The sequence below is a fragment of the Callorhinus ursinus genome, unplaced genomic scaffold (assembly GCF_003265705.2).
Source record: "Callorhinus ursinus isolate GAN/ISIS: 27379988/994484 unplaced genomic scaffold, GSC_fseal_2.0 scaffold14, whole genome shotgun sequence".
Taxonomy (NCBI): Eukaryota; Metazoa; Chordata; class Mammalia; order Carnivora; family Otariidae; genus Callorhinus; species Callorhinus ursinus.
This window is the reverse complement of record NW_027397076.1, coordinates 40,116,061-40,143,059: the sequence shown is the minus strand read 5'-3', so window position 1 is coordinate 40,143,059 and position 26,999 is coordinate 40,116,061. Positions and strand designations below refer to the sequence as shown.

Genomic DNA, 26,999 nt, shown 5'->3' with positions numbered 1-26,999 from the left:
AAAAAAAACTTTTTAAAAGATTTTTTTTTTTTAAAGTAATCTCTACACCCAGCTTGGGGCTTGAACCTACAACCAATCCTAAGATCAAGAGTTGCATGCTCCACTGACTGAGCCAGCCAGGCACCCCTTAAAAAAGTTTTTTTAATTAAAGTTTAAAAAGCTGTACAATTAAAAACAATGTGCACACAATATCAGTTGAAACATAAATATATATTTAAACTTTCAAAATGTTTTTCACCTCCTATGAGAGATCTGGTATTTTAGTGGAGGACATCTTGTAACTGTACTTCCAGTTGCCCCAAAGTATGATGTTCCTTTTCCCCCTAGAACCCAACCCCTTCCGGAACTCTCTGAGGCGGCAAATTGCTTACATCCTTCAAATCCAGTTTAAATACCACTTCTCCCAAAACCTCTTGCAGCCCATTTGTCCCCTTCAGGGCTCCCAAAGTCCCGAGTATTTCTCTCTTACAGCATTATTGTACTTTATTTACTTATTTATACAGTAAACCTTGAGATCCTTTAGGGTAGGGACCAGGGACCTGATCTCCAAGTCCCTAGCTCTTAGCTTGGTGTTTGGCCCACAGTAAGAACGTCAAAGTTTATCACTGGATACTTGAATGAATGATCAAAGTCTAAAAGTCCCTACTCTGTTTAGATCTTGCAGGGAAAACATCTGTATACTGGACACGCCTCTGAACAATCGCTTTGATAAGGCCCACGCTATGTCAGAAGTGATTAGAAAGAAGACAGGAAAGGTCCCGAGTGGTACTTGCGTCTCTCACAAAGCTGGTGACCACGCCTTTCCCACCACCTCAGCTCCCGGGGCTACTTCTAGGATGGGGAGAATACTATGTTCAAGATGGGTATTTTTCTCCATCTCGACTGAAGAGCTTCATCCTCCTTTGATTTTTTTTTTTTTTTTTTTTTTGGCAGCCGAGTCGTGCACAATTCAGTGAACCTCCAGATTTCCTACTGGGGTCCAACATCTTGGACTCCCATCCCTTCCCGTCAGGGAGAGCTCCAACTCTGGATTTCTCCGATGGATTCTGGAAAAAGCCCCTCCAGGACCCCCTCCCTCGGCCCAAGACGGCTGGGGTCGGGAAGGGGCTTTCCAGCGGCGGGGGCTGCGGTCCGCCCGGAGGGCCGAGCCGAGCCGAGCCGAGCCACAGCCGGGGGAGGCGCGGGGGGCGTCGCCCACGGCCGCCCGGGCTCGGCGCGCGGGGCGGGGCCGCGGGTGGCCGCGAGAGGCATCCATCTTTCCGGACCAGCCGGCGTTTCCTCACCGAGCGTGGCAGGGGAGAGGGCGAAGGGCACGGGCCGCGGCGCCGCCCCTCCCGCGAGCCCTGCTCTTCTTCGCCGAGTCCCGCGCGGCGGGTCGGGCCGCCGCCGCCCACAGCTTGCTCTTTGGGCGCTGGGAGCCGCGGGCCGTGGGCGCGCCGGCAACTTTGCGGCCGCCGGGGGCGCGGCTCCTCCCGGTGCGCGTGCGAGTGTGCAGGGCAGCGGCGGCCTCCTGGGGGCAGCAGCGGAAAGCGGGACGAGGAGAAAGAGGGAGCTTCGGCGCCCCGTGGCCAAGGAGGCAGAGGCCCCTCGCGGCGCTGGCTGTCGAGACCTAAACTCCGCCGGGGCTGTGCCCAGGACGCATTCGAGCGGCTCAGCGGCCGCCCTCCCGACCAGCAGCGGGGACTCGGTCTAGGATTACGTTTGCTTTCGCCTGCCCGGGTGCTAGCAGCCGCCTTTGCCGACGGGGGAGCGGCGGCCACGGAAGCGGCATCCCGGTCCGGGTGGGACCCCCGAACGCCCGAGCCGGCGGCTGGAGCAGGAAGGGAGGGTCGCGGCGCCCGCCCTCCACTGCCGGCCCTGCCCCGAGCGCCCGGTGCGGGTTTCTAACAATGGTGCGGAGCGCCGGCGCGAACCCCGCGTCCGCCCAGCGGCCGTAGAGGAAGTGGCCGGCTCCGGGTGGGGTGGGCAGGGAGACGCCCCCCGCCGCTCGCTCGCCGGAGTTTGCCTGCGCACCGGGCCTCTCCGGCCCCGAGCCCGGCTCCCCGCCGAATCACCGACGGCAGCTCGAACCGGAGAGTATGGTGCCAGCGCCAGGGTTAATCTAGCCCTCGGCTCGCTTCTTTTTTCCGCCTCTTCTTCCTCCTCCTTTACCTCCTGTCGGTGCTGCCTCTGGGTTCCCGGTGTGTGGGAGTACAACTCTCTGCCTCTCCAAGGAGACCGGTTTGTGACAGCCTAACAGAACTTGCCCACTGAAAGCAAACCCAGAACAGCTGGATAATGTCCACTCCGAGCAGATTCAAAAAGGACAAAGAGATCATAGCCGAGTATGAAAGTCAAGTCAAAGGTAAGGGTGGGAGCGGCTGCCTTGCTCCTTTTGTGTGCCTTCTTGTCATTGTGCTCGAGGAGTTGCATTTCTAACTTGGTGTCTGCGTTGGAAGAAGGCGGTGAAGGACAGCCAGAGCCTCTGGTTGAGCCACCCCGGGGGTTCGTACAAGCCAGTCCCTGTCCCATTCCTGGTCCCGTAAAGCCCACAGGGAGCTGGAAACCGGGTGGCTTTCCCGGACTGCCAGAGCGCATCTCCACTAGAGAACTGGCTTTAACTTAACCACCTTCAGCCGGGCAACTTACATGGGAGGCAGGCGGCAGCTAGTGGTTCCTGCCCAGTTACCCTCTTCCTCCTCCTTATCATTCTTTTTAACTGGTATCTTTGTCACTATATATATAGTATATATAGTGTGTATATATATATCTTTTTTTTTAAGGAGTCCGGACACCAAGTGGTCTAGAGCTTTATTGAGTGCAGACGATTTTAGACATTTACACTGTTCACAATTTATTAGGGTGAGTCCGCCTTTTATAAAACAGCTCCCTAAAAGCCTGACAGCTAAGCCAAGCAGGGACTAGTGGAATCTGACTCCTCCTTTATAATGGGCCAGAATTCAGTGCCATCTTTCACATTCACACGGGCATATTGCTTTATCATTTGCAGGAAGCTACTTGCATGTAAAATGGTTTGAATGTTTAAGTAGTAGTTTCAATCCATTTACATTGTCAGCTAATGAAGGAACCTAATTAAGGTTGATTAAGCATTTTTACTTAATGTGCCTTGTGGTTTTCAAAAATAGGTTTTCTCTCTAGTACAAGTATTTTGTGTTGCTGTCGAAGTGTTTAATGAACACATATCTCTTGTGTTTGTGTGGGGTTTTGTTTTTGTTTTTGTTTTTGTTTTGTTTTTGCTCTGTGGTCTCTCCTGGGTGGTTTTCCCTATTGAGACAATGGATGGAGTGTTGAGATTGCTGCTGTTATTTGGAGTATTCAATGCAAAGTTAATAACAATTGCTATGGAGACACCTGTGTTTTTTCAGATACAGTCTTACAAAAGGGCGGCTGAGGGAGGCATTCCTTACTTGCCTTGGGAAAGGCAGGAACAGCCTGGGTGTTCTTTTGTGTGGTCAAGTTGTGAAAATGCTTGGAGTCCTGTGAGAGGACCTGGAGGGGGACCCTCCATCGCCCGAGGGTAGATTTGGACCAACTCATCAAGGCCACGGACGTAGTGTGCAAGCCCAGGGACTCATGTTTCTTTAGGCTAACCCCAATAATGGATTTGAGCTCACCGTTGTTCAGGAAATGATTTTTAACTGCTTGTAATTAATATAATTTATACTTATAGGAACTGGTTACATTGACATGGAAGTTATATTAGCAGAGAAGTAATTATTTCCTTAGTGACAGGTAAACTTCTTAAGAAGCAGAATCTTTCTTAATGAGTGCAACACAGCCTAAAACGTTTCATTCTAAGGCGGAACTCCTAGTCACCATTCCTTGTGCAGGTTTTCCACATGGCTCTTTGTGGTAGATCTCTGAGGGATGGCAGTCTGGTTTCCTTGCTGCCTGGAGCGCTGACTGGCAGAATGGACTTTCAAGTATTGGCTTAGTTATTTCTGCTCTAAAGTCATTTGTCCATGATTAAGTCCTTATATGAAAAATAATCTCATGATTAATTTCTTTCAGACCATGAATTCTGTTGTTATATGACTACTGATATGCTTGAGATAAAGGCCCTCTGTTAAAAAAAATCAATAAAATGGGATGTGTTGTAATGTTTAAAATGTGTCTATTAAATCCAATCCAAGAAAAAATTATGAACATGGTGAGGATTATTTTTGGAACAAATTCTGTCCCATAGAAAGTGATCTTCTCCATTCTCTTCAACCTTCCCCATTTTTACATATACCTACAGTCTTCAGGCTACTTTCAGACTCTTTCCTAACCTGACCTGCCCTTCTCATCAGGACCTGTGTCCAGACTTTATCTATTTCCACTCCTCCTGTTTCTAACCCAGATCATTATATCCATATGCAGTTATGGGAATAAGGCAATACAATGGAGTCGAATTATGCACACCTTCAATGGCACCAGTTCACCTGTACTTCTAAGCAAAATAAAAAAATGAGTGGGGAAAAAAATGACAGTGACATAGTGCGTGAGGCCAAGCCATCCTGCACAGTGAGAGTAGATTCCTTAGTAAGGATGTGAAATCCAGGACTCTGGTTTTGTTTTATTTGCTGAGTCCCTCTGTAAGGGTAAGCATCTTACCTTAGCAGAGTGCTAGTCCCACTGCTTAAAGGTATGTGGTTTTGGAACAACCACCTCTTTTAATTCCAACCAACTACTTCATCTGTCGATAAACAAAAGATGTGGTCTATTCGATTGCTGAAGGAAAACCCGGCTGTGCTGGACTCAGAAGAGAAGACATAGGTCTGTTCCCAACGAATAAAGTCACATATGTTGGAGTCTCTGGGTGACTTCGGGGTATGGGTGATTTCAAGAGTCAGTTTTGATTAGGTGTGCTTTTTTTTTTTTTTAACCTTCTGACTTAGAACTTAATACTCCAGAGTATTGTTCTTTCTTTTTCTCTCCCATTTCCCTAATACCAGTTGCACGAATCTCAGAATTTCTGAGATAATGGTTTCATCGGAAGGAATGACTGCAGGTATGGGATTTTGCCACTGTGGCTGCCCGCACATGTTTTGGGAACAGACTTCATGGAATTATTCTCAACTGTGAAAAGAACCATCATAGGTGACAATGTGTAATTTTATGTGTAAAACTGTAAATCCATCTAGTTAGATATATCATGTTGAGTAAGTCACATAGCTTCTCTCTGGCTTTTGGTTTTCTTGTAAGATGAAGAGTTTGGATTCTCTCAGTTCTAACGATTTTTGGGTCTGATTGAAGATGTTGTGTCAGTTCATATTAATCACTTAGTAAAATTTTCAAGCTTTTTGCATTTTCTTTTGGCCACCCGGTTGTGGGGAAATCATCTTTGCTTTCACTTTTTTTTTTTTTAATAATGAATTCACAAACACTGTTATCATTTGAGTTCTCAGAAAATTAAAATGTAATGCAATAGGAGTATGGAAAAAACCGTGTTTAGAAAAGTATAGGGCACAATTGTAAGAGGGGATAGAATTACGAATTATACAAGTTGTCAAGGAATAGATAGGTTTAAATCAGGGACAAAAGAACCTCAAGCAGTAATTTAAAAGGAGTGTGTTAGCTAGGAGAAGAAAGACTATTGCATGTGTGTTAGTCAACTTCCCAAAGATTTAGAATCCAGAGAAGTTAATCTCTTGTTTGTGGCGGCTCTTTTAAGAAGCCAGCTTGTCTGGAGAAGCGTATGAAACAAAAGCCAGTTGACCATGTTGCTTGTTAGCATCTGGCAAAAAGCTTAGCAGGGGAATAGATCGTAACAACTGGCTAACAGAAGGTTTGGAGATCATCTGGATTTTAGTATTCTATGCAATTTTTGAATTCTGCAGCAAAAGTATCGTGGCACACATATAAAAAAATACTGGTTCCCATATGGGAACCAAAAGAATCAAAAGACACATTTTGTGAGGTGGAACCCATGGACTGAGTGAGAGGTTGTGTTTGTTTTTAATAATGCATGTTGTTAGTTGCTAGGAATTGACAGCTATTATTTGCAATATTTTCCCAGGGATAATCTCATACTCATCTACATGCCATATGTACAGGAAATGCTTCGACCACTCTGCTGTTGTTGTTGTTGTTCTTCGACCACTCTGCTGCCTGAACTACAAATAGTACATTTTGGTAGCAGACGGATCGTGAGGAAATGCCAATTCAGTTTGATGTGACCCCATGTCATGCAGTAGGTTTCAACAGGAAAAAGTGCTGCCGTCACTAATATGGAACCTGTATCTACATCTGATGTTCTTTCATCTGACCTGTAATAGAAAACAGCAACAATTTAAATTATGAATTAAAACTTTATAGCTGGGAGGGACTTTAAACATTTCCTGTCCAACCCATTCATTTACACGATGCAAGGAGGCATAATGATAGAGTTACACAATTAACTGTAACCTACCTGGGGCTAGAACTTGTTTTCAGGAACAATGATTTACTTTTAGATTCCTCACAAAGTAGAGCAGGAGACAACACTTCACTGTTCAGACTTTTTTTTTTAAGATTTTATTTATTTATTTGAGAGAGAGAGAGCACGAGCAGTGGGGAGGGCAGAGGGAGGAGAAGCAGACTCTGCGCAGAGCAGGGAGCCCGACGCAGGACTCGATCCCAGGACCCTGAGATCATGACCTGAGCCGAAGGCAGATGCTTAGCTGACTGAGCCACCGGGGTGCCCCTCACTGTTTAGACTTTACCTTCACTGAAGGAACCTAGAAGAGAACAGCAACTCCTCTGCTCTGTTAACTGGAGGAGTTAATTAAATTGATTAACTGTAACTAAGCTTTGTTTTTTTTCACCAAGATCATTTCAAGAAACCACAATATGCAGGCAGTGGCTTCACATACTTGCCTTAGGATCAAGAAAAAAATATGGTGAATATGTGCAAAGGTAACTTGCTTGAAATTTTGGTCAGACTAATTGGAGCTACTGCAGGAGGCCCTCTTATGTTGCTCAGAAACCCTGGTTAGTTTCATGAACTTCAAAATATATTGGATAGTTTGGGAGAAATTTTTGAGCAAAATACATCCTTCTGAAGTACAGTGAAGGTTGGCAGTTACTACAGGATGACAAATCTCAGCTTTAACAGTCTGTGTTGCTTGGCTTACTCTTGTGAAGTGTTGACCAATTTAGGAGCCACACATTTTCAACTCTGGTTCTGGTTTGAGAGTCTGCTTTGTAGTGTGGCCAGACCCTTTTCTTATTTCATTCATGCTACTCATTTTCCCTTCAGTTCAGACAATTAAGAATTAAGGTAAAGAAAAGGGAATAAGCTGTATGTCTCATCACTCTATTTTTGTTTTAATTTTTTTTAAGGTTTATTTATTTATTTGAGAGAGAGAATGAGATAGAGAGAGAGAACATGAGAGAGGGGAGGGTCAGAGGGAGAAGCAGACGCCCTGCCGAGCAGGGAGCCTGATGCGGGACTCGATCCCGGGACTCCAGGATCATGACCCGAGCTGAAGGCAGTGGCTTAACCGACTGAGCCACCCAGGCACCCTGTTTTATTTTTTTGAAGGTAGAAGATGGGATTAGGGATAGTTATTTGAAGACATTTTTAATTATTTAAAAAAGTATTTTTTTTTATCTGTTGGTCCCAGTTACTTTCTAGTGTGTTGACAGCATGTATATTTGCGGTCCTGTTGGTATTTCAAGATGGGAGGAAATAGAACATGGTATTTAAGAGCAGAGATTTTTGCCATTGATCACATGTGTGATCTCTGAGAGTCCATTTCTTCATCTATAAAATGGGGATAATAACTATTTACTTTCTTGTCTTTGTAAGGTTGCAGTGAGGTGATTTGTGGAAAGCTTTATCACAGGCTTGGCACATAATAAATAGACAGTAAAAATCAGTCCTTGTTATCTGTGTAATTTCAGTTTTCTTTACATTTCAACTGCTTCTTGTTACATTCTGACTGAGATAAGCTTTTGGAAATTCAAATACCTAATCAGCAGTCTGCTACCTGACTAGATCCCAAAGTGGGTGAGTCTTTAATCATCCTGACAAAGTCCCATGTACTTTGGGAATGGAGTGGAGCAAGTTTCATGGTGGAAATACAAGGGGAAATGTGATACGCAAACCAGAGAGATTCCCAGCTCCTTAAAGTGGATTTTATATTGTCATTATTTTTTATCCAAGTACAGGTAACAGAGCCTAAAAGCGTTATATTTACTGGACCTGGGCTGCCATGTGTTTGCTTACAACTTTTGCTTTGAATTTTCTTTACCTTTGTTCAGTGATGTATGGAAAATGGAAACTGTAGTCCATGGCTTTTATTAACCTATGGTAAAAAGGATTCTTAAGACATCAGATCAAGTCACTGATTTAATTTCATGGTCTTGAGAAAAATAGATATATTCTTAAATCAATATGGAAATGAAGAATTCACTTACAACTGTGAATTTGCTTCTGCTTCATGAAACAATACTTTGATTTTTTTCCCAGCTTTATTGAAGTATAATTGACATATAACAGAAAGTACTTTTTAAAAAAAGATTTATTTATTTTAGAGAGCGCTCAAGTGCTTGAGCAGGGGGAGGGGGAGAGGGAGGGGGGGAGAAAGAGAGAGAGAAAGAGAATTTCAAGCAGGTTCCACACCCACAGTGTGGACTCCACGCACAGCTCGATCCCACAACCCCAAGATCATGACCCCAGCTGAAACCAAGAGCTGGACGCCCAACCAACTGAGCCACCCAGGTGTCCTGAAAGTACTTTGATAATAAAATGTATTGTTTATGTATCTATAATACCTTTTTAGTACAGAGCTTTGTTAAACATTTATTGAATGAGTGGAGCAATCATTTGGATTGTCATTCCTTTACAGTATAAGTTAACACAGTGATCATTCAAAATTATGTAGGGTGTCCAGTAAAGTATTACCACAAAATTAAATTTAATTCAAATAGCATGTAACTTCTTTAGAATGTTGTAAAGTTAAAACCAGTCTAAATGTCCAACAGTGGGGAATGGTAAACTAAATCCCATTGGGGGTGGTTAACTAACTTGTATACGTGGAATGTTATCCAGTCATTACCAATAGTTTTTAAAGAACGTTTTGGTATGGAGAAGTATTTTATAATAATTGAAAAAAAAAGACTATAAAAGGACATTGGAATAATAATAATTAAAAACAATCACAACTGCAGCTAACAGTTAATGAGTGTCCATGCTGTGCCAGTTACTGCTGGGGCTGCTTCCCATGAGTAGACTGAGCTCTCCGTGTACATTGCAGGCTATAATGCATGACGGGAGGAATTTCTGGTTATTTTTCCTTCTTAGTGTATGTTTTACTTCCTGTGTTTTTGGACCACAGGATACCTTGGTAAGTTTCCTGGTTTAATCCAGGAATCTCACAATAATGTAAAAATAAAGATTTCTCCTTTTTTCTTTCCTTCCCTTGTTTCCTTATTTCACCCTTTTTCCCCCCTTTTTTCATTTTTCTCTCATACAACATTCTGAAGGTATGCCACCCAGGCCACCAGAATTGTTTTGCCTCGTTAAGTTATTTGAGTCTTCTCCATCTTGGTGCTCTGCCATCACCTGGGGAACTGCCTGATTGAAACTGGGTCTTAAGTATATCCATGTTCTAGCTTGGGGGAAGGAAAATGAGTCTTGAGGAGCACCCGCCTCAGTGTTTTAAAACCCAGGCCAGACATATACGAGACAGTTTTCACTCATTTAACTGGTGAGAATATAGTCACACGGCCACGTCTGCCGCAAGGCAGTCTGGCAAACATAGTCTACCTAGACAGACTGGTTTCCGGCAACAGCTCTATGACCACGGCAGAAGGAGAAGAAGATTTTGGTGGACAACCAGCAGTTAGCATAAAGACAGGCTTTTTTTGGAGAGACCGTCAATTGGGGTGAAATTGTATTTTGTTTTAATTTGTATGTCTTTGATTGCTAATAAGATAGAGCATCTTTTCATGTGTTTATTGGCTGTGTGTTTTTTGTCACTAAAATACTTATTCATCTCTTTGCCCATTTATCCGCTAGTTTGTCTTACTGATTTGTGAGTTTTCTTTTTAGTGTGTTCTCATTGTTAATCTCTTGTCAGTTTTATCTGTTGCAAATATCTTTTCCCTGTTTGTAGCTTGTACTTTCAGTTATAAAAGCTATCTCTTGATAAACAGAGGTTTAATTTTTTCAGATGTATCAATTATTAATTTTTGTTTGGTGTTGAAGCAGTCTTTCCCTACTCTGAAATCAGAAGGATATTTGTCTCTATCCTTTTGTAAATGTTTTAAAAATTTGCTTTTGACATATAGGCTTTCAATTCATCTGAAGTTTATTTTTCATACTGTGAGCTAGGGATTATATTTTTAGTTCTTTTCATATGGATGACCAAAAAAACATTTTTTTAGCTTCATTTGCTAAATAGTTCCGTACTGTATTTTTTTTAAAGTAAGCGCTAAGCTCAGTGTGGGGCTTGAACTCATGGCTCTGAGATCAAGTGTTGCATGCTGTACTGACTTGAGCCAGCCAGGTGCCTCCCAGTCCCTTCTTTTAAAAAGTGATTGACCAGCTCCTTCTGTCTTGATCACGGTTTCATACGTGCATGAGTTTATCTCTGTATACTATTGTGTTTCACTGGTTAATTTGTAGTTTCTTGCACCAGTATTACATTCTTTTAATTACTGTCACTTTATAATGAGTCTTTATATCTAGTAGGCCAAATCCTCCTTCCTTATTTTTCCAGAATTATCTTGGTGATCTTAGTCTTTTCCAGATACATTTTAAAGGTTTATTTATTTATTTTGGAGAGAGAGCGAGTGCATGTACAAGGGAAGGGGCAGAGAGAGAGGGAGAGAATCCTCAAGCAGACTCCCTGCTGAGCATGGCGCCTGATGCAGGGCTCAATCCCAGCACCCAAAGATCAAGACCTGAGCTGAAACCGAGTTAGATGCTGAACAGACTAGACGGAGTCACCCAGGTGTCCCTCTAAATGCATTTTAGAATCAGTTTTCCTTCCCTGGGAAACCCACTGGCATTTTGATTGAAACTGTGTGACATCATAACTCAACTAGAAGAGAGTTAACATCTATATAATATTAATTCTTCCTAGCCATGAGTATGAATATTTCTCCGTATCTTACTGAAGGGATACTTGGGTGGCTCAGTCGGTTAAGTGTGTGCCTTCAGCTCAGGTCGTGATCCCAGGATCCTGGGATGGAGCCCTGCATTGGGCTCCCTGCTCAGTGGGGAGCCTGATTATCCCTCTCTCCCTGCCCTTCCCCCCTTCTTGTGCTCATGCTCTCTCAAATAAAATCTTTTTAAAAATTAAAAAAATAAAATACCTTAATGTAGGGGCACCTGGGTAGCTCAGTCAGTTAAGTGTCCAACTCTTGATTTCCACTTAGGTCATGATCTTGGGGTTGTGAGATGGAGCCCCATGTTGGGCTCCATGTTGAGCATGGAGCCTGCTTGAGATCCTCTCTCTTCTTTTTCCCCTCCCCCTAGTCACATGTTCTTTCTCTCTAACATAAATAAATAAAATCTTTGAAATAAAATAAAATATCTTACTATAAAGTTTTATATTTTCTATGTTTTTGTTAGATTTATTTCATGATATGTTATAATTCTTATTACTAATAGTCATAAGATCTCTTCTAAAATGTGTTCTAATTGTTTTCTGTTAAACAGAAATGGAGTTTACATTAGCATATTAGTCTTATATCCAACCACTTTGCTGGTCTATTATTATATCTATATTTTTTTGTAAAAAAATTACTTGCAAATCAAGACTATTTCCCCCTTTCCAGACTTTAAGGCTTTAATTTATTTTTCTTGTATTTTTTCCCTAGGCAGAATATTGAGTACAAAGTTAATTAAAGTGGTGACTTTGGCATTCTTTTCTTGTTCTGGATTTAAAGGAATAGTTTTAAGCTCCTCCTCTCTTAAAGGATGATGATTGTTTTCGGTTTATTATATACACTCTTCATCAAGTTAAGTAAAATCTCTTGTATTTCTTGTCTACTTGAGGTTTTAATCATTAATAGGTAGCTAAATGTTATCTTTTTTCTTTTTGTATCTATTAATATTATTTTCTTTAATGTGTTAGTGTGTTGAGTAATGTCTATAGGTTTCCTATTATTGAACCATCTTTGCATTCCAGAATTAAACCTGTATTGGGGTGCCTGGGTGGCTCATTTGGTTGAGCATCTAATTCTTGATTTCAGCTCAGGCCTTGATCTCAGAGTTGTGAATTCAAGCCCCATGTTGGGCTCCACCCTGGGCATGGAGCCTAGTTTAAAAAGAAAACAGAACAAAACCCACCTGTCTTCATCATTGTATTTTAGGTATATAAAAACAGTTGGGGGCACCTGGGTGGTCGGTCATTTAAGTGTCTGACTCTTGATCTCAGCTCAGGTCTTAATCTCAGGGTTGTGAGTTCAAGCCCCGTGTGGAACCCAGTTAATAAAATAAATTAAAAATTAAAATTAAAAAGATAAAAACAGTTGGATTCAGTTTGCCAATATTTAGGGGGTTTTGCCTCTCAATTCTTGAATGAAAAGGAAAAACAGATTTTCCTTTCTGATAATGTCCTTGTCTGGGTTCATATCTCTCATTCTTGCCTCACAGAGTGTGTTAGAGTGTATTGCTTCTTTTTCTCCTTTGTGGAAGTTTGACACTTTGGAAAATTCCTTTCCTTGCAAGTTTGGTGGAACTATTTGGGTTTAGATATTAACTTTGTGTGAAGAACTTTTTAACTCCTCAGTAGTTAGTCATTTTCTTTATTAGTTATAGGATTACTTACTCTTTCTATTTCTTCTGGTGTCAGAAGAACTTTTTAACTCAGCAGTTAGTCATTTTCTTTATTAGTTATAGGATTACTTATTCTTTCTATTTCTTCTGACATCAGTTTGGATAAGTTATATTTTTCTAGAAATTTGTCCATTTTATGTTTTCAAATATATTGATATGTTAATGATAATATTCTCTTATTTTTTAAACGTGGCTGATCTGTATTGATTCAAAACATTATTAATTTCTTTTTTGCTTTATCTCTTGCTGAATCTTAAAAGGGGTTTGTGTGTTTTTGCTGGTTTTTCTTTTTATTTTTTTGATTATTGCTTTTTTTTTTAAGATTTTTTATTTATTCATTTGTCAGAGAGAGAGAGAGAGAGAGAGCACAAGCAGAGGGAGAAGCAGGCTCCCCGCTGAGCAAGGAGCCCGATGCGGGACTTGATCCCAGGATCCCGGGATCATGACCTGAGCCGAAGGCAGACGCTTAACCGACTGAGCCACCCAGGCGTCCCTTGATTATTGCTTTTATCTTTACCACATCTTTCTGATTTTCTTTAGGTTTATTTTGTTCTTTATTTTTTCTTAAGTTGGATGCATGGTACATTTATTTTTATCCTTTTTTGGTACTATAAGCATTTAAGACAATACATTTCTTTACTAATATAAATGTTATTTCTAATATAAATATTATTCTTAACAAAGGCATCTGTTCTTTTTTCCTAATAAATATTTATGATAATTCTCCTTAAAGTATCACCTGTGCTATATCTCATAAGATTTGATATGCAAAGTTTATTAGAATTAAGTTCTAAGTATTTTTAATTTCTCATAATGGTTTCTTCTTTGACCCATGAGGCATATAGGAGTATGCTTTTAAATTAAAACAAAAAAAGTGGGGATATTTAATTTATCTTTTAAAAAAATATAATTACATTGTGATCTGAGAGTAATAGTGTTTGAAATTAGTTGGGGATTTTTTCTTCTTTTACTGTTCTCTGGAGGATTTCATGTAAGATTGGAATTATCTGACTCTTAAATGTTTAGTAGGACTCGTCAGTAAAGGTATCTAGGTCTAGTGCTTTCATCAAGAAAAAAACATTTGTCATTGCTTCCACATTTACACATTTTCTGATTGATGAGCATAACATCATCTATAATATTCTCATATCCTTTCAGTCTGAAGTTATGCCTGTTTTCTATTAATAGCAATTGTCTGTGTGCCTTTTCCCCTTTTTTTCCTTGATTGGCTTTGCCAGAGGTATGATTATTTTATTAGTTTTTTATTTTTTTATTTTTTTATTTTTTTTAAAGATTTTTATTTATTTATTTGAGAGAGAGAGAGAATGAGAGACAGAGAGCACGAGAGTGAAGAGGGTCAGAGGGAGAAGCAGACTCCCTGCTGAGCAGGAAGTCCGATGCGGGACTCGATCCCGGGACTCCAGAATCATGACCTGAGCCGAAGGCAGTCGCTTAACCAACTGAGCCACCCAGGCGCCCTATTTTATTAGTTTTTTATTTTTATTTATTTATTTATTTATTTATTTTTTTAAAGATTTTGTTTATTTATTTGACAGAGAGAGAAACAGCGAGAGAGGGAACACAAGCAGGGGGAGTGGGAGAGGGAGAAGCAGGCTTCCCGCTGAGCGGGGAGCCCGATGCGGGGCTCGATCCCAGGACCCTGAGATCATGACCTGAGCCGAAGGCAGTCGCTTAACCAACTGAGCCACCCAGGCGCCCCGTATTTTATTAGTTTTTTAAAGAACAAGTTTTTTGCTTCCTTGATTTATTTTTCTTCTTTTCTAATGTAAATATGTAAGCGAATAAAATTTCGTCTAAGCACTGCTGTACCCGCATTCTGCAAAGTCTTATATGTTGTGTTTTGGTCATCTTTCAGTTCTATGCACTTTCTGATTTCCTTTATGATTTTTGTCTGTTTGTTTTTGTTTTTTTGTGGACTTCTATTTTTTATTATCTTTTTTAAATTAACATATAAGGTATTATTTGTTTCAGAAGTACAGATCTGTGATTCATCAGTCTTACACAATTCACAGCACTCACCGTAGCACATACCCTCCCCAATGTCCATCACCCAGCCACCCCGTCCCTCCCACCCCCCACCACTCCAGCAACCCTCCGTTTGTTTCCTGAGATTAAGAGTCTCTTATGGTTTGTCTCCCTCTCTGGTTTCGTCTTGTTTCATTTTCCCCTCTCTTCCCCTATGATCCTCTGTCTTGTTTCTCAAGTTCCTCATATCAGTGAGATCATATGATTTTGCCCGTAACTCGTGTTCTTTTTAAAAAATGTGTTTAAAATTTTCCAGATATACAGTTATTTCGTTACTGATTTCTAACTTAATTGCATTGATTTTCTTCTGTATAACTCTTGTATACTATTGAAGATTATAAGCCGCATCCTTTCTTGGCCCTTTCCATCTCCTTCTCCTGCTTTATATCTCTCCATAGCACTTATTATCATTAATCTATTTTATACGGACTTCATCTTATTTGGGGGCTTTTAAAATTCCTTTCTTATGTGAAAGTTGGTGATGTGATTAAATCATATTTTAAAAACATTTTATCCTTCATTTTAGTTTTAACCAGAAGGGTCATGCTGGGTTATCTATCTAACTTTAATATACTGTAGGAAATAGAAGTCTAATATTCATCTTCTGAAGCTATCAATATATTATAATTTTTATTAATGAGATTTAATTGACATATAACATTAGTTTCAGGTGAACACCATGTTGTAAATATTGCAAAATGACCACCACTGTAAGTCTTATTAACATCCATTACCACACAGAGTTAGAATTTTTTTCTTGTGATAAGAACTTTCTTTTTTAAAGTAAACTCTGTCCCTGACATGGGACTCACACTCACAACCCCGAGATCAAGAGTTGCATTCTCTTCCAACTGAGCTGGCCAGGTGTCCTGAGATGAGAACTTTTTTTTTTTTTAAGATTTTATTTATTTATTTGACAGAGAAAGAGAGAGAGAGCACAAGCAGGGGATGCAGCAGGCAGAGGGAGAAGCAGGCTTCCCGCTGAGCAGGGAGCCCGATACGGGACTCGATCCCAGGACCCTGGGATCATGACCAGAGCTGAAGGCAGACGCTTAACCGACTGAGCCACCCAGGCGCCCCCCGAGATGAGAACTTTTAATATCTACTCTCCTTAGCCCCTTTCAGACAATTATTTTAAATTTTTCCAATATCAATTTCTATTTTAGCACAACAACCCTATAGAATATATAGTTCAAGTTACCGTTAGAAGAACGAGTCTTGTGTTTTTTCTTAAAGAGTATTACAGGATCTGGTCCTTACCACCTAGAGTAATGTGCAGGATCAATGCACTAAGGATATACATACAAGAGAGCAAATAATATTACACTAACAGTTTTAAATTCTTCACATAGAGGTTTGGAAAACTCCAGCATATATGGCTTCTAGGAATGGAAATGTGTAGTGAAGACTCCAATAACGGGCAGAGCATGAAAACATCCACATTTTATCAATAATCTAAGCTGCTGTTGGAGAATCTCTGGGATTTTGCTATTGCTAATCATCCAGACTCTGCTCTTTCATTCTTGCAGTTTGCGGGTGACAGTTTCTCCTTTCCTGCGGAACTACTTCTGCCATTTCAGCCATTGGAGTTCTCCTCCAAAGCTGGCTGCAGAGAGCTTTGATGATCCAGGGCCCCCTGGAAGAGGTAGCACCCTCCAGCCTTCTTGGCATCACAGCATAGTAACTGAGCCATCATCATGAGAGCATTTACAAAGCTTCCCGCAATAATTCTCAAAGTGCTGGATGTTCCAGTTTTTGGGCTGTCATTTTTCACCTCTTTCTCAGTTGGTCTATGGAAGACCTCTGGACTTTTGCCCTTTGCCTTTATTATTTTGAAGGTGTGGCTTACAAAAACAGCGCCCTCCCTCAGACCTCTAGCAATTAAGATAGAACAATAGGTGTCTGCTTATCGTACTTAAGTCAGACAATTTTCACTTCTGAGGAAGTCCAGATTTTAGTCTGGCTGTGAAATTAGCGTGTTTGAAAAATGGAATTACGCCTCTGAACACTTACCAAGGAGAGCGAGTGGGGAGAAGTCAGGCTGCTCATCTTGTGATGAGGTCTTGGCCAGGTGGCCTGTTTTGCTGTCCGGTCAGTGTAGTTCACAAAAGTTCTCCTGTGAGGATCACTGATGGCTTTTCCTTGTGCCTTGTACTGACTGTCTACAGTTTGAACACAGTCTAGTCAAATTATAATCCCCAGGCATCAGGAGAAAGTCTGGCATTCATAGCCAAAGGTGTGCCCGTTGTAGGACTGAGTGCTGCCTGCTGCCCATCCTTGGAGCTCTCCTCCAGAGAGGTGAGGAGAGCTAGGTCAGAAGAGCCACCTGTTTCAGAAGGCGCAGGTTGAGCAGCACTCCAGAAAGCGGAGGGCTGTTCTCTGGTGGACTTTGAGCTCGACTAGTTTGCTCGTATTTCTTCTTTGTGCTCACTTCTCCTTTTTCTCTTCATCATTGCAGATGACTGGTGCATTCCTTACTGATAACATGGCACAGAAAGCTGGCAGGTTCTGAAACTTTAGAAGGGGAATTTTTAGATTTTGTGACCCTCAGCAAGAGTTTTCTGGGTACACTGCTACAAAAAGAGAAAGAGCTGATGAATGCCTTTTCAAATGGCCACTCCATTTTTAAGTTGAACTTCTATTGCAATTGTATTCACAGTGTTTACAGGGACTCTCACATGTGTCACCGAAAGTTTATGTTTGAAAGATTGCCAGGCTGTTTTTCTAGAGTTTAGAGTTTTAATTATACCCATTTTCCTGCATTCTCCAAATACCTAACATACAAATAGATATCTCTTGTTTGAAGCTGGGACATCTCCTTCCTGCAGTTAAGTTAGCATTGTAGTCTCTCTCTTTTTTTTTCTTTTTTTAAAGATTTATTTACTACAGAGAGAGAGAAAGAGAGAGAGTGGGGGAGGGGCAGAGAGAGAGAGAGAGAGAGAATCTCAAGCAGGCTCTCCGCTGAGCAAGGAACCTGACACCGGGCTTGACCTCAAAACCCTGAGATCATGACCTGTGTCAAAAAAGAGTCGGATGCTCAACCCACTGAGCCACCTGGCACCCCTATAGTTTCTTTTCTGTCAGGCATTGCAGTTGCTCAGTGGTCATGGAATTAAATTGTGAAATAATGTACAGAAAGCTCTTGCACTGTGAAATACGATAAAAGTTTCTTTTATTGCCTTTGCGGTCAGTGGATGTTTCTGACATTCTCATACTGCCATGTCCCATTTTCAGATAACCACATAATACTCTGAAATACACATGCTCACATAGATCTATATGTTTTGTGTAGCATAGGAATTTATAGTTTAATGGCCTTGGGAATCAGACTGCCAGGGTCTGAATCCTGGCCCTGCCACTCTCCAGCTATTTTAACTGTGGGCCAATTACTTACTCCCGTCCTGCCTTGCTTCCTTGCCTGTAACATGGAGATAATAATAGTGAGTGGAGGGGGGCTGGTGGTGAGGGCAGTGAAAGAATTCACCCAAGACAGAACAAAGGAGATAGAAGTCTGTTGAATGCACTGCAAGGGAGCAGCTGGGAGGGCAACAGCGGAGAGACTGCTGGTTAGACTGCCACCAGGCGATGGTGAGGGGCCGCAGTTATAGGGTGCAGTGAAAGCATATGGGGGCATAAGGAATTTTCCCTTTTTTGGTAATCTTAGGAACTGTGCCTGGTTGTAAGTAGCTTATTGGTCAGTTAGGGCCTTTGGCTATTCCAAGGGTGGGGAGGGAGGGTCATGTGATACACCTGCTTGTATTCAGCTCAGTGATCTCTGTGGGGCCTTTGGCCTTGCCCAAGTTTGCATTGCTCAAGCCTGTTGCCTAAAAGTGGCCTCTACACTTACCTCAGAGCATTGTTAAGACAAGTAGAGTGTTGAACAAACAAACTGGCACACAGTAAGTGCTCAGAAAATGTTAGTGTATTACCACTTTATGAACTCTGGCTCAGGAAGCAATAATAATGAAGTTATGGAGGACTTAGTAGGCAAAAGGAGACGAAGGAGACAAGAGGACTAAATGTGATATGGAGTCTTGCATGGGATCTTGGAACAGGAAAAAGACATTAGGTAAAAACTCAGGACATCTGAATAAAGTATGGGCTTTAGTTAATTTTCCCAAAATACTAAGAGGAAGAAAATAAAACAATTGTTTTTAAAAATCCCATTTATATAACTTTTTTGATTATAAAGAACTTGTTGGTTAAAGTACAGAATTGGTAAGGCAAAAAATGGAAATTCTCAAATGGATTGGAATATATACCTCCAATGGCATTGTTTGTATTTACATTCATAATATTTATACATTAATCTCTGTGTACTTATTTAACAAATGTGGTCACTTGCAGAATAGTTAATATTGCTCAGCACTGTATCATCTATAGCGTGCTACTCAGAGTTGGTCCCTAGACCAGTGCTGGGCAGCAGATTATTTATTACCAGTCCATGAGGAGACAAGGTGCATCATGGTACTGCTTTCTTTATCCCAAAAGTCTTGCTACAAATTAATGTCAGCTAAACTAAGCTGTGATTAGTGATGTGATGATTTAGGTTCCGGCACAAGCTCTTTATCGCATTATGGATCTGGAATGAACAGTTCACCGACCTTCATTGGAGTGGTATTGGTCTGCAGCATTCCGTAGAAGTATATCGAGATCTGCCTGATCCCTTTAATAGCTGATACCATTATTTGTTCTTTGTTGATTTAGAGAACAAGCTTGTCCTTCAGTGTAGGAGTGGTGGCCACTTACTAATGGCCATTGGTACTTTAAACATCATTATTTTCAGGGATTGGGCTTCCTTTAGAGAGGCAGTGTGGTATAGAGGTTAGTATCTTGGATAAATCCAATTCAAATTGTGGTTCCTCTGTAACCTCAATTTTCCAGTTTGATAATGGATGTGATGATTACATCTATTTTATAAGAGTGTTGTGAGGAATAAATGAGTTTATACCTGTAAAGAAAGAGTTTAGCACTGCTCTTGGCAAGTGATAAGGGTTCAATAAAAGTGAGCTGTTGTAATATTATTATATACTACTACCTGAAGCTATTGTCTTAATTAGTGGCAGTTTTTTTCTTAAATGATGTAAAACTCACTCATCTCCGGAGAGATGAAAATTACTTAGCAGACTTAAATCTTAACAAAGCAGACACTAAAAATGTAAATTTTAATGGTTCTTTAGAAAAGCAATAGGAGACATATAGCCAATCTCCACAAGCTATACTGGGCCCAATTGTATTGGTAAACTTCTTATGACATTTAGTTACAAAGAAGTACTTTGTTATAATTCTTTGTCTTATTGTTAGAGAACCTTGCTGGTTAACGTTTTCTAGGTGTGTATGAATGTAGCTATAGTAGATTGCTCTACCATTAACCTGCACTAGTTAGTTGTTCATTAAGTGTTGCCAAAAATAAATCTGCCACACGGATGAAGAGAACCGTAGTTATTCCAGCTTTTGTCAAAGGCCTAATCCTCTCTTTTGCTTCCAGATAGGATATATCTGTATAGTATGTTTATGTGTGTTTGTTTCTTTGCTCCCTTTGAGCTTGGCAGCACCCTTCCTAAAGAACACCTGAAACAGCAGCTTACAGGTCTTCCATAACTAAACTCTGATTTCTCCTCTGCGTTAACCTACAGGTATTCACTATTCCATTAAAGTCTATTACTTGATTGTTTTGAGCTAAGACCTAGTCTCCCCTAATAATGAATCAGAAGAAAGCTTGGGTCCACCCTTATGCTTCTGATCTGATGCAGAATGCCTGATTACAGTATCAGTGTCTCCTGCAGTTACCACTGCCACTGCTTACAATACCAGCAGCTCACATTTATGAGGGTGTTTCTTTTAAGGAAGGTCATATTGGTGTCACCTTACAGATGGAGAAAATGAAACTCAAAACTTAGAAACTTGCAGTACTTTCCCCAAGATCACGCAGCTACTGGATGTTGGAATCACCACAGTTCAAACCTATGCACCATCTATTCCATAGAGCTACGTGAAGACACTGCACTATATGAGAGGCTAAATGCTTAGATTTCATGTCACTCACTCTCTTTAAACGTAGAGAAAGCTAGGAAGAATGATTGCCATTTTTGTCTTAATAAACAGAGTTGATGATATCAATTCAGATAGAAGTCTTTGTTGTTCAACAACTATGTACGAATATGAAATTTTTGTCTTCTTATCTCAATGGATGTCTTGATGAATCTCATTGTGGGGTTGCCTCTTTGTATGTAACGGAAAAGGCATTTTGGGGAGAAATATTTAAAAATCTGAACGAGAATATTTTTGCCAAATTTAGTGCCCTGTTCCTAGGGATGAGAATCTCTGCCTCGGCTCTCCTGTTATTCCCACCACAAGGCCTTGCTGGTTCCCAAGTAAAGAGGCCCTGCCCTGTCTTGATTTCTCCTGAGAAAGAAGTTGTATCTCTCTAGCTAGTTCTCTAGATTTACCCAAGTGTTCACTTTTTGTTGCTCTTGTTCCTCTTTGAGCAGGTGTTGAGGCTTCTGGTAGACCCTCTCAGGGTCTTAGGTTTCATGTCACTCACTCTCTTTATAGGTCAGAATCACCTAGAGGGTTTGTGTAAGCAGTTTGCTGGGCCCCACACCCAACCCTAGAATCTGCGTTTCTTACAAGTTCCCAGGTAATGCTGATGCTTTTGGGTCAGAGACCACACATTGGGAACCATTGCTGTAAAAATCAAAGCAATTTTGTTACTTCCTTAAGTTAGCCAATTTAGATGCTAATTTTACTCCCTATTTCCCTAAGATCTTTACCTTTCTTACAATTGCTCTCAATTCCTGTAAATGGACATCAAATCATGGCAGTTTAAACTAAGAATATGAGAAAATGCATGCAGCCCTCTGCTTCTTGCTTTACTTCCCACCCTCCCTTGCCAATCGTCATAATTCGTTAGTTTCTCAAATTATAAAAAACCTTTCATATCACATCTGGTAAATTGAAAACTAAAGTGGGAACATGATGAGCCCTTAAGAAATAAAGCTTGAATTTCCTTACAAATCTGCATGAGCTTTTGAACTAAGGAAAAAAACACAAGGCAAAGTAACCTTTTCAGGACCTCCTGTGGCCCATTTCCATTTCCTTCCTTGGCCACCAACTCTTAGGACAATCAGGAGACCTGACACCTAACTCTGGAGCTACTGAAGTGCACCTTTTACTGTGGGTTATGGTTAATTCAGGCTAGTGTAAGGATGGAGTTTTTCTGTAAACAGGAAATTTTATTATGTTTCATGAGGGCTTTTATTTGATTTTAAAACAATCTTGGATCCACTGATAATTCATGAAATTGCTATAGCAATAGTTACATACATAATAATTATAACATATGTGAGAGTTAGGCTTTGAAGTCAATCAAACAATTAGGAGAAAAACTAAACAAAATTACTCTTGAAAATCCTAAAGTTACCACGTTACCAAGAATTGCATCTGTGAAAGCTCAGAAGCCAGAAAACTAACTTGTGTGTGTATGTGTTTTAAGTAATCTCTACACCCAATATGGGACTCGAACTCATGACCCCAAGATCAAGAGTCCCATGCTCTTCTGACTGAGCCAGCCAGGCACCCATGTTTGTTTTTGCTTATAGACTATGGCTTCACACTTGCATGTGGCCAAGGTCTAGTTGAAAGAGCAAAAAGACATTGAGGGAAAAAGATTTTCCTTCCTCCCCAGCTCCCTTACAATTAAATAGGGACATACAGTTTAATTCCAATAAATTAAATGTGCTTGTAATGTGACTCCACTATGATGTTAAGATAGTTTAAACTTTTGATTCTGAGTCATTGACTTAAATTCTTTTACAGTCATGCTGGAATTAAATATTATTCATTCAACAAACAGTTATTTTTTTTTTAAAGATTTTGTTTATTTGACAGTGTGCATGCACAAGCTGGGGGAGCGGTAGGCAGAGGGAGAAGCAGGCTCCCCGCTGAGCAGGGAGCACAATGTGGGGCTCCATCCCAGGACCCTGGGATCATGACCTGAGCCAAAGGCAGATGCTTAACCGACTGAACAACCCAGGTGCCCCCAACAAACAGCTGTTGAATACCTCCTTTACCACACTGTAGACTCTCCAAGTGCAGATGTTTTTTAATCAAGGTACCTGCTTTGCCTTATAGTAGTTGCTCAGTCAGTGTTCATTGAATTAATACCTAATGAAACACAGCCTGTGCCTTTTTATGGATTGTGCTCTAGATTTAGAGATGGAGAAGTAAACAAAGATTTGCTAAATGGTATGTTAGAGGTGTTTTGAATTTATGGGAGCATTGTGCAGGAAGAAATTAGTTCTGCCTGGGAGAGAACAATACACACTCATGGGAGAGACATTTGAGCTAGCCTTGATGGATGAGTAGGAGTGCTCTAGGAAAGGAAGGGCATTCCAGGTGAAGGAGAGTCTCTTCAAGTGAGTGATTCTGGTTTTTCCTTTTTAGGAGGTGTTAGATTAGTGTTTTAAATGCGTTGAGCAGAGTAAAGAGTTAAGAATAGAAAGGTGTGTATTGGGCACGTATTACATGCCTGACAGTGTGCCTGTTTTGCACGCACTATTTTGTTTGAATCTCACAAGAGACACATGAGGTAGATGCTGCTAGTTCCATTTTCCAGATTAGAGAGTTGAGGAAAGTTTATTTTGCTAGAGATGACCTAGTGAGATGACAGCCATTATGCTTTGTGTTCTTACATGGCATTCAAGCAGTTTAGACCTTGTGGTTGGTGAGAAGCCATTGAGGGTGAAAGGATGAGGTTCTCGGGTACTGGTAGACTAGAAGAGCCCGAGCAGGGAGGCCAATTTAAAAGTCTTGTCTACTGTGGCATATTGAAGGCTTCAGTTCTGTCCTTGACCTCGAGGGTGGAAACGTTGAGAGATAAGGAGATCTGAGAAGTGGAATCTAGAGGACTTGACCCATGGGAGAAGGAAGTCAACGATCAGGTTTACAGAGGGGAGAACAAGATGCACGTTGATGGGGGCGCCTGGGTGGCTCAGTCGTTAAGCGTCTGCTTTTGGCTCAGGTCATGATCCCAGTCCTGGGATCGGGCCCCGCATCGGGCTCCCTGCTCCGCGGGAAGCCTGCTTCTCCCTCTCCCACTCCCCCTGCTTGTGTTCCCTCTGTCAAATAAATAAATAAATAAAAATCTAAAAAAAAAAAAAAGTCACGGTGATCTGGTGGAAAACAGTGTCATGATTATTTGTCTCCTTTCAAACATTGTGTTTTTTCTGTGTATAATAGCAAAATATATTAGCACAGTAGTACAGGTACATAATTTCTAAATATAGAAATGGAAACACATTGAGATTATGCTCACTTTTTCTTTATGGGGTGTACCATCAAACAAGTTTGGAAGCTACTGATTCCAGCGTCTCCAAGAGATGGGTCCCCATCCACTGGGACGAGAAAGATTGAATAGGTGAGCTGAAAAGATGACTATCTGTATTTTTATTTCTGTAGATGATTATTCCATGTTCTTTTGCGTCTCAGAATAATCCAAAACATCTTTAAAGTTGGATTAACGATACTAAATGTATTCCTTTCCTATGGGACTGATTCTGTTCTAAGCTGTTCTTGTCATTGGAGAATATTAGAAGTGGAACAGGCATTAAGGTCATCTAATCCAGCATCTTCCTGCCCATCCAAAATCCCAGACAAGTAGTCACTGGGCTCTTGCCTCTTTTTGCGAGGTAGGCATGCAATCCTATACAAGGAGATTTATTGGTAGAAAGTTCTTCCTTTTATAAGGCGTAGTTTGCTTCCCTATGGGCAGCTTCTACACATTTGTTCTTTTTTCTTCCCTTAAAATCGTTACAGAGCCAGTAACACCATACATAGAGCCTTACAATTTACCAGGCACACATACGTGCACAGTCACACTTGATGCTCACCACTCCTCTATGCAGGCCATGAGGCAGCTGAGATTATAGTCCCACGGAAAAGCATCGTAGTTCTTTTCCCTACAAATATTTGTCATGCCTGATTTGTATATTCTAAATAGGAGGCATTGAAGTACCAGGAACCATCTGACCTGAGTTTCAGTTCCAGTTCTACCACTTTCTAGTAGCAAGACCTTGGGTAAGTTATGTTGCCTTTCTGAGCCTAGTTTCCTTGCTTATAAAAGAGGGATAAAGCTCACCATTTCAGAGCACTGCTGGGACCATTAAATTAGGTAACTCTTGTTACCTAATTGTAAGCCATGGTAAAAGTGTGGCTTAGAGTTAGATGTGCAACAGATATTGCAAATGAATGTACCTGCTTTCAAATAAGTTTTTAAAAATCTATATATAACATGATGTTTATCTTTGTCAGATTTTATATTACCCCTAATATAGTTCCATTATATCAGCTAATAGAGGTTATTCTGTTTCTCCCCCCCAGTTTTATTGAGATATAATTGACATAACATTCTGTACATTTAAGGTGTTACAACATAACGATTTGATACACATATATATTGCAAAATGATTACTACAATAAAGTTAGTTAACACATCCATCACTTCACATAGTTATAATTTTTTTGTTTGTGGTGAGAGCATTTAGGATTTACTCTCTTAGCAACTATCAAGTGTATAATACGGTATGATTATAATCATCATGCTGTATATTAGATCCCCAGAACTTAACTCATCTTATGTATGGAAGTTTATACTCTTAGACTAATATCTTTCCATTCCCCCACCTCCCAGTCCCTGGCAACCACCATTCTATTCTCTATTTCTGTGAGTTTAGCTTTTTTTTTTTTTAATTCCCCATATGAGATCATATGGTATTTGTCTTTCTGATTTATTTCATTTGGCATAATGCCCTCAGAGTCCATCCACATTGTTGCAAATGGCAAAATTCTTTCCTTTTTTTGCTACATAATATTCCTGTGTGTGTATGTGTGACATTTTCTTTATCCATTTATCCATCAGTGGACACTTAGGTTGTTTCTATATCGTGGTTATTATAAATAATGTTGCAGTGAACGTAGGGATGCAGATATCTTTTTGGGATAGTATTTTTGTTTCCTTCAGCTATATACCCAGAAGTGGAATTGCTGGATCATTTAATAGTTCTATTTTTAATTTTTGAGGAACTAATGGAAGTTACTTTGGAACTTAATCCTATCATTTGTCTGTTTAGTTACCTCATTATGATTATTATCTTGATTTTTATAAAGTTTATTGAATTATTTCAAAGTCATAGAAAGATGTACCATCAGAAAGAAATTTCAGCTCTTTCCATTTTGAGAAAAAAAGTTAACTGCATTAACTCTTTTAAAAACATTTTATTATATATAACATCAGATGGGTCACTTTATTGCATTTTAGCCATATGGGACTAAATGAGAAGGAATGAAAGTCGGTTTTCTTTTTAATTTGAGATTTTTCCTTCATGGAGTCACGCAATAAATGCATATGTATATCCTTGGAAATAAATATTGAGAAAGAAAGGATCAGTTAGTTCCACTGGACTGTCTTTCATCCTGTTTTCATGTTCTGTCTGGAGGGGAAAAAATATGATTTTTATCTTCATTCTGAGAAATCTGTCCCTTTCAGGGGTTTAAGCTCTTGATAGATGTGAAAGCCCTTTGACAACTGCTAGCTCATGTTTAAGTGTATTTTTAGCCTGCCAGACTGAGTTTTCTGAGGCCTAAGATCCGGTGAGAATTTTTCACTCTGTTAATGGCACATAGCACAGTGCCTAGAACATATAAATGACTAATTAGCTGTTTGCAGACTGACTGAAATGTTACTTATTGTTAAGTCTGTTGAAATTTAGTGCTTGCAGATTTACTAATACATCTTCGGAGTTTGCTACCATATCTTTTAGTTCAGAAACATATACTTCAGATAAAATATATAAATACAGAAAAAATATTTTTTCCCACAAATATACAGAATTATGTTTAGTGTCTTCACACAAAGACAGTGGAAATGTGGGAAATGCTTTGTTATTGATGGTAATTTTTCTTTGGACCTCCTTGGAATTTTTCCTCTTGAGGAATGCATATTTCTGTCCCCTAAAACTTTGGTGATGAGGGTGGTGCCATAGGCCCTAAGTGAACTTACTCAGTCCAGGGTACATAGCAGATGTCTTGCCCAGAATTCCAGTCCTGCCATCACTACTTTTAGCCAACAATGAACAGCTCTGGTTCGTTCGTCCTTCCTTCCTTCCTTCCCTCCTTCCCTCCTTCCCTCCCTCCTTCC

At 40.4% G+C, this 26,999-nt stretch overlaps 1 protein-coding gene across 5 annotated transcripts in view; it reads left to right on the top strand.

The window, feature by feature from the left end:
- The first annotated feature begins 1,501 nt into the window (after positions 1–1,501).
- Positions 1,502–26,999, top strand: part of SRGAP1 (SLIT-ROBO Rho GTPase activating protein 1) — a 268,505-nt gene continuing 243,007 nt past the window's right edge. The window contains exon 1 of one of the 5 annotated variants that reach the window (XM_025883134.2): positions 1,502–2,344. In XM_025883134.2, the coding sequence (XP_025738919.1) occupies positions 2,278–2,344 (67 nt within the window). In that variant the 5' untranslated portion in view covers positions 1,502–2,277. The remainder of the gene's footprint in view (positions 2,345–26,999) is intronic. The other 4 variants (XM_025883133.2, XM_073900725.1, XR_012380756.1 and 1 more) reach the window with 4 other exon arrangements.